At 35.7% G+C, this 16903-nt stretch overlaps 1 protein-coding gene across 1 annotated transcript in view; it reads left to right on the top strand.

Annotated features, from left to right (window-relative positions):
* The first annotated feature begins 1468 nt into the window (after nucleotides 1-1468).
* LOC107842386 (zinc finger CCCH domain-containing protein 37) overlaps nucleotides 1469-16903 on the top strand; it is a 32477-nt gene continuing 17042 nt past the window's right edge. Inside the window, exons 1-2 of the mRNA XM_016686200.2 lie at nucleotides 1469-2101; nucleotides 3731-3978. Coding sequence (XP_016541686.1) covers nucleotides 1612-2101; nucleotides 3731-3978 — 738 coding nt within the window. The 5' untranslated portion in view covers nucleotides 1469-1611. The remainder of the gene's footprint in view (nucleotides 2102-3730; nucleotides 3979-16903) is intronic.

Below are 16903 nucleotides of genomic sequence, written 5' to 3'. Positions count from 1 at the left end.
ATTTAGGTTGGATTTTTTTTTATAAAAAAAGTCAGTTATACATTATTTAAAATTTTAAAATGAATGAAAAGTCCTTATTACATCTAGATAAGAAGTCATAATATTTAATACTTTTAAATCAATTAAAATTTCACCTTATATAAAAAGAACTTTTACAATTCTATTTAAGTAATATTTTCAATCAAATTTTACATGAAACATAACCATTGACTTATTCTATTTTTAGTTTTCTTCTTATTTTAATTTTGATTCGAGTCATATTATTATGTTCATAGTCATTATCCCCCTTGTCTTTCTTTATTTGATTTTCAGTTCACTTACTTCTTTCTTTTGTCTTTTACTTTTACAGGTTCCAAAACGGATGTAGGGAAAAAACAAGTTTATGTATACAATTTTCTTATTCAATGGAATTTTAAAGGTATCTATGATTAAGAAAATAAATTTATTTGTGAAATGAGGTAAGTTTTTAAAAGGTTTAATATATTTTTGAATTTTACTATAAATAAATTATCATCTATTCTTGATAGACAACTGTTAGTTTAGAAGTTAATAATTAATCATGTATTTTTGATAGATAAATGTTAATTGATAAAAATTTTGTGATTTTTGTTTTTAATGACTCATATGAAATTAATAATTCAAAATTAACTTATTTGCAATTTTAAAGTCCTAAAATATATAGTAAGAAAGAAAATATTATCAATAGCGTAGGTTGATTTTACGTGAAAAAATGACTCCTATTTTTTGTTTCACGGACTTTATGTGTACGTTGCATATGTGCATTTTTTTTAGTGTTTTACGCTTTATCTTAATTGTTTATCAAATTTACTTAAAAATGACATAATGAAAAGACAATAACATATATTTTTCTTTTCGGTAATTAACTTTTATGGCTAGAAAATGACAGTAGCATATAAACTGCCATAAGCCCACCATGGTTGTTTGATGCATATTTGTATTTGTATTTATATTTGTATTTATCTATAGCTATAATCTATAATATATTAAAAGTGTGAATGACTTTAGAAATATTATTTGAACTTTTTGTCATTCATTAAAAGCCTTTACTTTAGACAAATTCTAAAGATTTAACTTTAAAAATAAGAAAAGATTTTAAATATAGAAAAAAAAATAGTACTACGAATATGGTTCAAATCCATGCGTCTCTCATAGCCTCTAACAGCAAGGAAAAAGGTACTGCATGACAAACACAAAATTGATGATCCGTTAACCACTTGAACTTCTAGTGGTAAAATATATATATGCTTACAATAAAATAATTTTATGCTTGCATTATTATATTAAAGTGTGAAGGATGATTTGAACTTTTTGCACTATTACAAGTCTTCGTAATAGACAAAATGGTCTAATTTTGAATAATAAAAAGTTACACGTGCGAGACACATGCGGCTAAACTAGTTAGATAATAAAACTAGAATTTAATTTATATACAGTAATAATGTGAGAACTTTTTCTTACAATCAATATGATTAAATTTGTTACAAAGATTACTTACAATTTGTTTTAGGTTATTGCACACTAATCTGTGCTACTAATGAACTACTAGTATGGAAAAAGGACCTTATTGGAAGCTTTTAACATAGAGCTTCAATGAACAGTTTCAAAAAGTTGAGGGTATTATTCGACTTATTTACCAACAAACAAACCAAAGTAGGGGAAATAAAAGAGAGCAAAACTTTCCCTTGCTCGTGTGCAAATTTGCAGTCGGCTGTGTGGAGTGAAATCTGTACTCAGGAGATGGCGAATCAGCTTTACGGCTATAACCCTAGCAGCAACGCCGGAATGGCAGGGAGCAACCTTGCTAGAACGACGACGAGATCCATGGACGACTATCTCTCTGCAGATAATAAGACATTGCTTGGTTCTTCCAGTTATTTTACTACTTCCGGCTATTCCTTCCCTTCCTCCTCTCCCAGCATGCTCTTTAATCAAAGTGATAGTTACACTCCCACTGCGAGTAGGATTCCAGGTTTGGCTACTCAATCCTCATATGGACCTCCTGGTGTCGATGTTACACAACCTTCTGCTGTTGTTGCTGCGGACTCTTATTTTTCTAGCTTGAAGCGCTCCTCCTCTGACGGTAAGGGATACCCCTCCCCCTCGATGTTCCCCTTTATTCATTTAGTTTGTGCTTTTACTTGTCGATGAACTACATCTGCTTCTGACTAATATACGCCTTAGGAGTCGTTTGGTACGTGGGATAATGTGAGATATTCCATGAGTAAGCCTGAGAAAAAAATTGTTCTTCCTCAGTTTCAATTTGTTTGGTATACTGACTTGGCATGGCTGTTAAAGAAAGAAAAATAGACTCTTGAATTTTGTGGTCTTCAATTAAAGATATGTGAAATATACCAAAATGTCCTTTTATCTTGTTGGTCTTAAACATGACATGGGAAGGTTGAAACTAAAGAGTTGCTAAAAAAAAAAAGAAATGGTCATTCTTTTGAAACAGAGTAAAAAGGAAAGCAGGCCAAACAAATTGAAATTGGAGGGGGTGCTACTTTTGGTACACAGATAAATTTGTACCATCTACCAAATGCAGGATAGACTTCATTGAGGCTGAATCCTGGGATATCCCACCTTATCCCATCCAACTTGGGATTATTTTATCCCATCTCCCATGCGGTATAATTAGTCAAGGGATTATTATCCCAGGATGATTTAATCTGCGTACAAACGGGCCCTAGGATTTCTTCATTGAACATTCTTTGTACATGCTGCCTTTGCTTAGATTTAGAAGAGAGAGAGGAAGACTTGATTTTCATTTTGAGTTTATGCCACCAATATTGGAAATTGCAAGGAAGGGGGAGTTAGTTTTGAGGTAGGGGTATCGTTATTTATTGTGATAGTATGGTAAGTATAGTTGGCGGCTTACACTGGCTGTGAGCGTGTAAGCAGTTCCATTCAGCAATTAACTTAAAACGATGCTTCCTCCAATACCCCTCATTTGAGTTGCTCCTCTCGTATAGCTATAAGATATATCTATATGCTATTAAAAAAAAATTTCAAATAATTTTCTTAGAAGTCCAAAAATGTTATGGTGTTCTTTATATGTTAGATATATTCGATGGCACCCAAGGGTGTGGCCTAGTGGTTAGTGGGTGAGAACTATGAGGTCTCAGGCTCAAACCCAGCAGAGACAAAAACACTAAGTGATTTCTTCTCATTTGTCCTAACTTTGGTGGATAGGGTTACTTGGTACATGTTTGTGAGAGGTAACAGATATTTCGTGGCATTAGTCGAGGGGTGCAAGATGGCCGGAGACCACGGTTATCAACAAAAAGATGTTAGACATATTTTTTTTTTAGAAGAAAATCTTAGACATATTTTGGATGGATCTTACTGGTATATAAGCATTTGCAAACTAAGTTGCTCGTATTCTCCAAAAATGTTGTCGCACCCCTGTCGGATCCTCCAAAAATGCACTACTTTTGAAGGTTCCGACACGCACCCTATGACATTTTTGAAGATTCCTAGCAACATAGTTTGCAAATACCTATAGTTTCTATTTCTTTTTTAATTGCGAGGTATCTATTTTGCATGCATATTTAATGCATAAAAACATTATTGTAAGTTGCAATAAGTCTTTGTTTTCTTGTTTCACATATTTACTAATACTATCTTATGTAAATATAAAATCCTATACTTGTATGTATAATAACATATACATTCGGTGTTTTTGTGTTTATGTATATATTATGTACCATAGCACTGTATCATCAGACACTTTTGGGTGCACGTAATACAATTGGTCAAGCTGAAGCTTGGTTTTCAGCCAATCCTTTAGCCAAGCGCCCTAGATTCGAGAGTGCAAGCAATTTGTCTATATATCCCCAGAGGCCTGGAGAGAAGGACTGTGCCCATTATATGCAAACAAGAACCTGTAAATTTGGAGATAGCTGCAAGTTTGACCATCCTATTTGGGTTCCAGAGGGTGGAATCCCAGATTGGAAAGAGGTGATCATTTATTGCTATTTATTCTTAATAGAATAGAATAAAACACAATAGATTATCAAAGAAGTCATTCTTATTTCACTTAATCTTTATTTTGCTTTCCCGTGTATATCTCTATAGTCCTAATAGTTGTTATCGCAGAAGGCGATATCTGGTCAAATAATTGTAGCTGGAGCTGGGATGGTTTTTTTAATACTTGCTCTCCTCCCTTTTCTTTTTGTTTTCCTTTTTCCTTTCCTATTATAGCTATTCACCACTATTTTGCATAATAATGATAATAATAATAATTAGAATAATAATAAATTAATTATTAATAATAATAACAATAACAACAATAGCATCAATAACAACAACAACAACAATAATAATATCAATTTTAATAATTTACTTACAGTTTTTATTTTAGTTGCTTACTTTATGCATCAGTGGTATTGATAGAATCTCATTTCTGTAGAACGTGGGTAGAATTTTAAAAGGGCTTGTCCTTAGGATACTAATTGTTCCCTTTCATCATTGAGCTTTTGCTGTTTTGATACTTACAAATTTCAATTGCTACGTTGGCCTGATTGGTCTTCATTCTTCTTTAGTTTTCTAGACATCGATTGTACAACCGAGTTATTTGTGTTTCTTTTCCCCATTTACGCGGAATCTAAGAAACCTCTTCTTTCTGTGGGAGATCTTCAAGTAATGAGGAAAAAGTATTGCTGGTATGCTAACATTGCGGTGGGATAATTCAGTTTGTGGACATTCTTCTAGTGCATTTGCCTTGAAGAACTCTACCTTATTTTTCTGTCTATTCAAGCATACAACACGTGTTTTACTTAGCAGATAAACTATTGCTTGAATGTGAGGGTTAGGATGTTTGTTTGTTCTTTATTCTTTTGGATGTGAAGTTTCTTTGGAATAGTCTTAACTAATAAAAATGTTGGGATAAGTTTTCATGTCAGTCAGGACATAGCTTTTATGAAATTTGATGTATTTTTTTTATAAGGTAAAGATTTATTATTTATAGAAGTATCAAGACTGTTGACCAACAGCTGGTAGAAACATATCAACTACATATCAACTACACTTCGCCTTTCTCTTCTAGGAAATCTAAGTAGTGTTCCAATTTTTTTATAACACTTCTTTACACCAAAAAGCAAATTCAAAAACCATCTACTTTTAATCCTGGATATATGTTCTCTTATTCCCTCAAAGCAGTTGTTTCTCTCTAGCTACATTGTCCACAAAACACATAGGGGGATTGTTCTTTACACTGACTGCTGATTGTTTTTCCATTTTTTATGTTATCATGTCTCCAGCAAACTCTTTAACATTTTGTGGCATAAGCCACTTAATAGTTAATACCACCATACATATTAAGGAAAATATCCCAACACTGTCTTGCCACTTCGCCATGAATGAGGAGACGATGAACTGTTTCTAACGCCTCTTCGCACATATAGTATCTAACTATCTGTTGCATAAAGTAATTCCTCTCTTCCATAGATTATCCTGGGTTTAACAAGCTTCCATTGCCATTTCCCATCCAAATATGCTGCTTTAACAGGTACCTTTTGACTTTCATATGCCTTTCATGGCCAATTTGATTCATACAGCCATCTACTAACTGTGAATTTTCCATCATTCTTTGCTGCCCAGATCACTAATCACATAATGCCCACCAGGCTGACACTGTTCAATTAGAAAATTTATCTATTTCTCCGTCATTGAGGTCCCTCCTAAAGATCAACTGCCAACCAGTACTTGAGTAAAACCTGCTACTTCCCATTCTTATCTGTGGAACATCAATCTATACCTAGAAATTTGATTTCGGACTTTCATTTTCTCCAGCCAACATCAGAAGGGAATTGGTTATATTTCTATTTCCCAGCTTCAGCTTTACAAACTGACTATATTCACTCCATAGACTGCTAATAGTGCTCCAAACTCCTCTGTCAGAAGAGGATTGGACTGTACAACAACAACAACAACATCAACAACATACCCAGTATATTCCCACCAAGTGGAGTCTGAGGAGGGTAAGTGTACGCAGTCCATACCACTACCTCAAATGTGAGAGGATTGGACTGCACAGAGAGTCCAAAAATCCTTTCTACCATATTTGACATCTATGAGGTGCTCTATGACCTGTTTCTTTCATCATTTAGCTCCACAACCATTTAAATAATGGGTTTTTGCTATGCAACCTTAAATTTCTTACTCTTAGACCCCCTCCGTTTTTTCTTTCATCACCTCTTGCCATTTAACCAAATGCAATTTCCTATTGTTAGCGTTACCTTCTCAAAGGAACTTATTTCTCATAGCATTCAATTTTCTACATTGTTGCTGGCATTCTTATTTCTTATTCGAGACATCAAATAAATGGTTGTACCATCTAGCACATTGTTAACCAGTATACATCATCTCCCAAGTTACAAGTAATGTTTTTACCACGGAACCAATTTACTGCTACGCCTTTCAAAAACTTCCTGCACCTATGGAATGCCATCTTCTAATCATTATTTTTAGCTCCTAATTTGTGTCTAAATAAATAGTAGGAAGCTGCTCCATCTTACAACTCATAATGTATCATCAATCCAATGTTCTGCATTAATGCTGAACACTGTACTCTTAGCCAGATTCAATTTTAATCCTGATACCACTTCAAAAGCTAATAGAACTCCTATGAGGTGTAAAAGTTGATCTTTCTCAGATTCATACAAAATCAGAGCATAAAGTGTGACTGTAAGACTGTTCGTTCTTCACCCTCACTTCTTCTACATTTCAGATCTCTAATCCATCCAAATTTTCTGCTTTTTGAAGCATTTTGCTTAGAATTTCCATCATCATCAAGAACAAATAAGGAGACGAGGGATCCCCTGCCTTAATTCTTCGTGAGACTCGAAGTATCCCGAGGACATCCACTAATCAAAACTGAGAACTACAACAACATACCCAGTGTATTCCCCCATAGTGGGGTCTGGGGAGGGTAGAGTGCACGCAGACCATACCACTACCTCAGGTGAAGTAGAGAGGCTGTTTCCAATAGACCCCCGGCTTAGGACCGATAACAGTATAACAAACACAAAACATAAATGCATATAAACTGGTAGAGTATGCAAAATAAACTAACACTGCTAGCCACAAGATAATACTACAGCCATAAGATAATACTAAAAACTATCTATCCGAAACTATAGACATCACTTAACACCACGAACAAGAAATTTCAGACACAAATAAAGAACGCTCTCCTACTATTACTAATACACTCCCACCCCCTAACCCTCTACCCTAATCCGCGTCCTCCATACCTTCCTATCAAGGGTCATGTCCTCCGTAAGCTGTAACTGCTCTATATTATGCCTAATCACCTCGCTCCAATATTTCTTGGGCCTATCTCTACCCCGCCTAAAACCATCCATAACCAGTGTCTCACATTTCCGCACTCACTGGAGCATCAGAGCCCTTCCTCATCATGTGTTCGAACCAACGTAACCTCATTTCTCGCATCTTGTCCTCCACCAAAGTCACTCCCCACCTTCTCCCGAATAATCTCATTCCTCACTCTATCTTTCCTGGTTTGGCCACACATCCATCGCAACATCCTCATCTCCGCCACCTTCAAATTTGGATGTGAGAGTTCTTAACAGGCCAACACTCTACTCCATACAACATAGCCGATCGGACTACCACTCTGTGGAACTTACCTTTAAGCTTCGGGGCACCTTCTATCACCAAAATTCATTTGCTTCATGAGATATAACAAATATGCCCCCAATTAACAAGGTCACATTCCTTATCCAAATTTAGCTTGCAAGCCACCCCTTAATCTCTCTTGTTTAGGTATTACAAGCATTTATTAGCAACCATACCACAACAACAACACACCCAGTGAAATCCCACAAGTGAGGTGTATGGGGAAGGTAAGTATATGCAAACCTTAGCACGATCTCGTGGAGGTAGAGAGACTGTTTGCGGAAGACCCTTGGCTCTAGTGTAGCAATTGCAAGTACAAAGGAGTAGGCAACAATGAAGACAATATAACAACTAACAAGGGAAACAGGGCAAACTACAAGAAAGGACAACAAAATAATGTGATAATCGAAGTATAATAAACAACAGACTACAATAGATATTACAAGCAAGAACTACGATACTATGGCTAGTACAATGATAAACTCCTACAAGCTTAACCCCTCGAAAACATGGCAACACTCCTGCCCTGCTAACCTTCTACCCTATTGTGGGTCCTCCACACCCTCCTATCTAAAGTCATGTCTTCGGTAACCTAAAGTTGTACCATGTCCTGTGTAATCCCCTTTCTCCAATACTTCTTCGACCTACTTCTACCTCTCCTCTTACTTACTGTATGAGGCATCTGCACCTCGTCTCTTCACATAACCAAATTACCTCAATCTCGTTTCCTTTATCGTAGCAACCATATCAACATCAATAATTTGCCTGGCTTTAACCATTTTGATTAGCTGAAACCAGCTTCGCAATCATTTTTCTTAGTCTTTCAGCCATTAGCTTTGCAATTATTTTCTAAATACTATCCAATTAGCTAATTGGCCTGAAATCTCACTTCTCTGGCACTTTTCTTCTTAGGAATAAGTGCAATGAAAGTTGAATCAAGACTCTAAATGGAAGTGCCCTTTTAGTACATCTTCCAAAATTATACACCAATAAGTTTTTGAGAAACAATATGTTAAACCATCTAACCTTAGTGCCTTGTCTTTCTAAATAATTTAATAAGATTTTCACCTCCTTCTTGGAAAAAGGTCTATGTGTCCATTCCCTTTCCGCATCTGATGTAGTTTTAACTTTTAATTTGGATTTTCACCTTTTTATATATTCATCTAGAATTATATCTAGTCAACTCATTTTTCATATGTATTGGTAGCACTCCATTATAGAAATCCCATTACATATTAAATACCACAAGGTTAAAAGGGTATTTTTGTTATGTTGTAATCGTCGGGAAACCACAAGATTCAATGTTCTCATTACATTCTTAAACATCATATCCGATTAAACTAAGACATGTAAATTGAAATTGAGGGAGTACTTTACTTAATAAGATATTTATAACTACATAAAAGCCTATTATTTGATTTAGATCACAAGTTTCAACAATCAATTTTTCTTTCTTAAATTTTGTACCCAATCAGACATTGTTACATAAAACTAGTTTAGAATATGAACTTTGCTCATGATGTATATTTATTAGTATACAATTAAAAAAATGAAATAGATATTATTAAATAATGTGTATGAATTATAAAATAAAATTAAAGATCAAACACAAGTCCTTAAAAATGTTTTGTTTTAATTATATATAGATAGATCAACAATAGAAAACTATCCAAAAACTATTCAACTATAATTCCATAACAAAGATAAAAGACTCCTAAACCTAAAAAGAGTGCATGTTATGTAGGAAGGTCAAACGAACAACAAATTTTACTTAATCACGTAAATAACTAAACTGGTGTAAAAAAAAAAAGTTATAAGTCTTAGATCGGTTTAAATTTAATGACAGAGATTTCTAAACCTAGAAGCAGTATAAAGTGTAACTATAAAAAGTCTCATTTTACGTAATCGTTAAGCAATTTGGTAATTAGAAAGGGTACAAAGAAGAAGGGAGTAGAGGATCGACTCAGGATTAAGTGGGGTAGCTTGACTTTGGCCAGTGCGTTGGAGATAGAGGGGAAGTTGGTGACTCGGGGGGCTTGGGAGAGTAGAGGTTATGTGGACAGTATGTGGGAGACGATTACCAGTCGCATTAGGGAAACCACTAAAGAGGTGCTGGGTGTTTCGAGAGGTCAATAAGGCAAGCACCAGGGGGACTGGTGGTGGAATGAAGAAGTCAAACAGAAGGTGGAGACTAAAAGGATGGTGTATGCTAAGTTGATGGAGTGCAAGGATTGAGGAGAAGTGGACTAATAAGGAGGTGTATAAGTTAGCTAGGAAAAAGGCTAAGGTAGCAGTTACAGCGGCGAAGACATCGGCTTTCGAGAGCTTGTATGCAGCTTTAGAGGAGAAATATGGGGATAGAAAGTTTTACAGGCTTGCCAAGGCTAAGGAATGGAAGACTCAAGATCTTGACCAAGTGAAGTGCATCAAGGGGAGGATGGCAAAGTGTTGGTGGAGGATGCCTTTATTATGAAGAGGTGATAATCTTATTTCCATAGACTTTTGGATGATGAGAGGATAAAGGTTTTGTGCTGGGGGACTTGGACAACTCAGAGAAGCGTTGCGATTATGGTTATTGTAGGCGTATCAAGGCGGAAGAGGTCAAGGGGACTATTCGTAGGATGCGTAGGGGCAGGGTGACTGGCCAAGGCGTGACTCCGGTGGACTTTTAGAAGAGCACTGGCAGGACAGGTTTGGAGTGGCTGACGAGATTATTTAACACCATTTTTAGGACGGCAAAGATGCCTGAAGCATGGAGATGGAGTATGATAGTTCCTTTATATAAGAACAAGGGAGACATTCTTAGTTGCAACAACTATAAGGGTACGGAGTTGTTGTGTCATACTATGAAGGTTTGTAAAAGGGTGGTAGAGTTGAGACTGAGGAGGATCGTGACTATTTTCGAGAATCAGTTCGGTTTCATGCTAGGTTCCTCGACTACTGAGGCCATTTGCCTTGTGAGGAGATTAGTAGAGCAGTTTAAGGAGAGAGAGAAGGACCTGCACATGGTGTTTATTGATCTCGAGAAGACGTATGGCAAAGTTCCTAGAGAGATTTTGTGGAGGTGCTTGGAGGCTAGAGGGGTGCCTGTGGCTTACACTAGGTCGATTTAGGACATGTACGACGATGTGAAGACTCGTGTGAGGACGATCGAAGGGGATTCAAAGCACTTTTTGATTTTGATAGGGTTGCACTAGGGATAGACTTTTAGCCTGTTTTTATTTGCCTTGGTGATGGATGCTTTGGCGCGACGTATCCAAGGGGAGATGCCTTGGTGTATGTTATTTGCTGATGATGTTGTACTGATTGATGAAACTCAGGGAGGACTTAATGATAAGTTGGAGCTTTGGAGACAGACCGTTGAGTCTAAAGGATTTAGGTTGAGCAGGACTAAGACGGAGTACTTGGAATGTAAGTTTAGTGGTTTGTTGCACGAGGCGGACGTGGTAGTGAAGCTTGATTCCCAGGCCGTCTAGAAGAGGGAGTGTTTTAAGTACCTTGGGTCTATGATTCAAGGGAATGGAGAGATTGATGAGGATGTCACGCACCGTATTGGTGCAAGGTGGTTGAAACGGAGGTTCGCTTTGGGAGTCTTGTGTGATAAGAAGGTGCCTCTAAAACTTAAAGGTAAGTTCTTCAGAGTGGTAGTTCGATTGACTATGTTGTATGGAGCGAAGTGTTGACCAGTTACGAACTCCCATATACAGAGGTTGAAGGTGGCGGAGATGAGAATGTTGCGATGGATGTGTGGACTTACCAAAAGGGATAAGGTTAGAAATAAGATTCTCCGGGAGAAGATGGGAGTGGCTTCGGTGGAGGACAAGATACGGGAAGTAAGGTTGCGATGGTTCGGGCATGTGATAAGGAGGGGCACGGATGCTCCAGTACGGAGGTGTGAGAGACTGGCTATGGATGGTTTTAGGCGGGGTGGAGGTAGGTAGGGGTGGGTATTCGATTTGTTCAGTTTGATTGTTTAGTATCAGTTCGGTTTTTGTTTTTTGGATTGACGAAAATGACAATCGTAACCAAACTAAATAAATTCAGTTTGGTTCGATTCCTATAAATTCGGTTATTTCAGATTTTTATTTTGTTTTTGAAGATTAAAATAGTGAGTATTTCTTTGTCATGATTGACCATTTAAAATTGATTTTTTTAGAAAAATGATTTTTTTCAAACTTGTTTTTTATTTTCAAATATAAATAGCTCAACATGTTTGAAATGAAATGAAATAACCATAAGTTTACATAATACATAACTGCATTATTCAAAAGTGTGGATTACTTATTATATATTTATACAAAATATAATATATATATATTATTTATATAATTTTGGTTTTTCGGTTTAATCAATTTTTTTTTCAAAATCCAAAGACTGAATCGTTTAATCGAATTTCTAAAATTTGAAATCAAAATCAATCCGAGAAACCGAAACCAAAATTAAATTTTGATTTGGTTTTTTGGTTTTTTGGTTTTTTTAGTTTGAACCAAAATATGCCCAGCCGTAGAGGTAGGCCTAAGAAGTACTGGAGGGAGGTGATTAGACATGACATGAACAATTGCAACTTATGGAGGATATGACCCTTGATAGGAAGGTGTGGAGGATGCGAATTAGGGTAGAGGGTTATTGGGTAGGAGTTTGTCCGTGGTGTATCGATGATATCTGTGTTTTTTGAATAGATATTTTTTAGTATTGCCTTATGCGTGTCTTGTTTCTATTATTATACCTTTCTATCTGTTATTATAGTATTACTTTGTGGTTGCATGCTTTTATGTGTTTTGTTTGTTATATTATTATCTGTCATGAGCCAAGGGTCTATCGAAAACAATCTCTCTACTTTATCTGAGGTAGTGGGATGGACTGCGTATATTTTACCCTCCCCAGACCCCACTTGATGGGAATACATAGAGTATGTTGTTGTTGACGTTCAATCAATTTGGTGCGATTGCGTCATTCAAAGTTCGGGGACAACTTATTAAACAAAAATAACAAATCTTTCCAATGAGCATCTCATACAATAGGACATGTTGTTGGGATCGAAACTATAGAGCGTCCAGATTTGATCAATTGACCTACACATAATGATATAAAAGAAACTATTGAGAGAATAATCAGGGCAAATGAAATTTTTATATGTAGAAAAGTAAAATTAAGTTGTAACAGGGACAAGACGGTTAGGAAGTACATATTGCACAATTTTTCTTCTCAATAGCTCGTTGTCGCGCCTCTGCCTTTATTAATAGCGTGGAAGGCTACGAGCAACTAATTGACTGCCATTATGCCTCCCTGCTACTAAATGTTTGAACCCTGAATTAATATTCACAAGTGAAAAACTGAAATAGTAGTCGTGTCATAAATTTAACAATAAATATGATCATCGAAAACACATCAATTCTATGATCAAGGAAAATTTTATGAATGGAATTGCAAGCACTCGTGAAAGTGCTTGGAAGTTGAAATATAACCCTAAAAAGTCTAAATAGCATTGATCGTGAGGAACTTCTAAAATCGAAAAGAAAGTGAATTTCACGACTCAAGTCTATCAATCATGTGCAATTTTAATCTATGTAAATTATTAAAAAAATATAATTGAAAAAAGAACACAATTTCAAATGAAAAGGTTGTCGAATTATGGTCTTAAGGAGTTTCTTTTCCCCGTTGACTGCTAAAATTCTCTTATAGATGTACATATGCACCTCTTTAACCCTAATAGGATTTTGTTTGCCACCAAAATATGAAAGTTATATTTAATAGCAGCTCTATTTCTTAACAATTATTTATATAAGGAAATAATAATTAACAATTCTATTTCTTAACAATTAATTATTTAAGGGAATAATAAATATTCTTATTCCAAATTAACTAAGCCCCAATGAATTAATTGAATCTTAAATCTTTTTTCTCCTTGCGTTAACCTATCCCTACACCAATTCTATACTTATTCCTATTTTTATCCCTTGTTCCATGTTATTTTTAAATAATTGGCACAACCATTAATCTTTAACCAAAAAAAAAACTTGTTCTTCTTTTCCCCTTTAGAACTCCTTCGTTAAATATATTTTTCTCTTACCATATATTTTAGGACTTTTTAATGACTGATTATCCTAATATCTCTTACCATATATTTTACTCTTACAAAGTATTTTAAGACTTCTTAATTTTTAAAATATATATTTCTTTTACCATATATTTTAGGACTTCTTAATTTAAATATTACAATATAATGATATAATAATTGGAGAAAATAAGTGAAAAGACAATTTTGTCCATTGCAGAAAGTTTTAATGAAGGGCAAAAAGTTTAAATCACTTTTATAAGGTCCTTACACTTTAATATAATATAGATATATATGAGACATATGGGAATATTTTGTTGATTACTTACATGTTAGATAAACTAGTCCCCTATTTTCTTATGTTGTGATTTCATTTTGGACATTCTCAAAGTACTCTTAGTTCATGACATGAACTGTTATTCTACTCTCTATTTAGTTGATATTTTATATTTATGCCTTGTAGGCTTTCTTACTGTTAAAGGTATTAAATGTATAGGGTAGGTGATTATATCTTTCCTACTAGTTTTGAAATCTATGCTCGATACTCTCATGCTCATCAATTACAAGTCGAATTATAATTATATAAAGCATTTTAAGGTTCTCACATAGTCCCAAATTAATCCTAGACTAGCACTTGCATCATGCTAGTAGTTGTTACAGATTCAGAGGCCAAAAGATCTATTCCTTCTAGCTGGGATATAGTGTGCAGGGAGAGCTGTGTTGGCCTTTTCAGGCTGGTACATACTTTGCACTTTTGACAATTCTTAACAATAATTGCATTATGATAGACTCCCATTTCGTATGGAAAGTTGGAGTCATTGACCTTTTGTCCGCTGAAAGATCCTTTGAAACTATTTGTTATTAGCAATTTAGCATCCACCTGCCTCTAAAATATTAAAATAGGAATAAAATTGTATATAGTGTCCTACTTACAATTACCAGTTTCTCAAAAAAGAAATAGTGTCCTACTTGGTATAGAATTATAATATAGTGTCTGTAAATACGACTCAGTGTCATAATGTAGAATACACAATAATGTTTTTCTCCTTTATTTTCATATGGTATTCGAGCCATTAGTGAGAATATATTTGGGAGAAGAGAAAACCTATTTTTTGGCCAAATATACTTTTGAACACTGTTGGTCCAAGATTTTGGCCACTTTTTGGTTACTGTGCATGTACTTGTATCACCAATAGGATCAAAACCCTTCTATGACCAGATTTTGCACTGTAGTTGGGTCGCACATATGCACTTACGCACTATCGACAATTTCATCCCTCTGTGCCATGTGCCTCGCGTAGACATGCACTTGTGTGTGTGGAGTTTTTCGACAGATAGTTTGTGCCAATTGGAATCGCCTCGTCATTTCGAGTCTCTCTACATAATTGTTTCCTGATTTCGAGCACTTTTCAGTGATCCAATCTGTTTTTTCCGATAAAATAGAATGTTCTTTCATATTTTGGTTGTGACTTTGATTTTTCCAAACTCCGACGAACAACCTATTTCTCTAGATTCCGTCGACTGTTATCCAACCTTTATTTTTGCCTTGACCTATCATGTCTCTCTGAACCAATGTTTGGTATTAAATCTACGGTGTCCAGCAATCCAATTTATGGTATTACCACAAAACCTTTGACCGTGTGAACTAGTTATTTCGGTCTTCCTCTATTGAGTTGTGGTGCAAGCGTCAAGGTGTTCAAGATCACTTAATGATAGAGGCTAGTGAGATAGATGAAAAGGCCAAAGAATAGTGGGAGAAGGTTGACTCTCAATTATGTAGTCTCCTGTGGTGATCTATTAATTCCAAGTTGATGCCCTTGTTTCGTCCATTCGAGACGTGTTATTTGATTTGGAAAAAAGGCTCGCACTTTATACGCTAATGACATAGCTTGCTTTTATGATGTGATATCTTGAATGGCCAACTTAAAGAAACATACATTCGATATATGTCTAATTGGAATAGTTAAGAACATTCGGGGAGGAATTTGAGCGGTTGAAGCCAAACATTACAAAAGTTGAAAAACAATAGGAACAAAGACAAATGTTGTTTCTAGTGCTTACACTTGTTGGATATCCTATTGAACTTGATATGGTGCATGATAAGATTTTGGCTAATCGTATGGTTCCTACAATTAATGAATTATCCTCTTGTTTACTTTCCTTGTCGTGCCTCCTCATTCCAGGAGCAAGAGTCTAAGATGTCATGGCCGTATAGTTCTCATAATTGTTGTGTGGTTATCATGGTTACCTCACCGAATACCGACTGTACATGGAAGGCACTCACACAATGGTTTCAACACCAATCATTGACTCCTTTGTTCTCGTACTCAAACCACAAGAATCAAACATCTCCTATGGAGAATGAAGAGGCTATTTTGGAAAATCTCGACCCAAAATCTCAGTCTATAGAGAATGACGAGGTTATTTTGGAAAATCTCGACCCAAGTGTGTTATAGGATTAGGCTTGAACACACTTGTGACATATGCTACCATTGCATGGCTGACCAACAAAGAATGCTCGTATTGTTCAGGCTGACGCTATAGGTAATCACAGGGTTTCCTTGTCAGAAGGGGAATATAATTAGTTCCTTCGGTATTGAGCAAGTAAGCAAACATCTCTACAAGTTGCATCGGTTGCTCAGCTTGATACTTCTTTTGTTGGTGATTCTTTTACTTGTGTTTCACAGTCTAGTATCCTTGGATCGTCGGTCATGGACTCGGGCGCTTCTAATCATATTCATGGTAACAAATCACTTTTCTCACATATTGTTTATTCGTCTCTTCCCTCTGTTATGTTACCTTAGTCAATGGGATCCAAACAAAACTAAAAAGATTTGGACAGACAAATCCAATATCCTCTGTCACTCTAAACTCTGTTCTTTGTGTCCTTGGTTTCCGTTTTAATCTTGCATTTGTCCGTTGTTTGACACGTTCTCTAAATTGTGCCATAATATCTCTTGATGATTTTCTTCTCATGAAGGACCACCATACGTGACAAACGACTGACACATGTATGAATCACATGGCTTATACTATCTTATCTCTCTTAATCCCTCTATAGCATGCCCCATTACATATCCTCCAAACCTAATTCACAGACATTTGAGACATCTGAGTTCAGTCAAGCTACAGAAGATGGTGTCTAGTTTGTGTAGTCAAATCCATATTAGACAAACAAACTGGCACTAC

Source organism: Capsicum annuum, chromosome 3 (assembly GCF_002878395.1).
Source record: "Capsicum annuum cultivar UCD-10X-F1 chromosome 3, UCD10Xv1.1, whole genome shotgun sequence".
In the NCBI taxonomy this organism is placed as follows: domain Eukaryota; kingdom Viridiplantae; phylum Streptophyta; class Magnoliopsida; order Solanales; family Solanaceae; genus Capsicum; species Capsicum annuum.
Note: the sequence above shows the minus strand (reverse complement) of the source record. Positions and strands in the feature narration are given on the sequence as shown.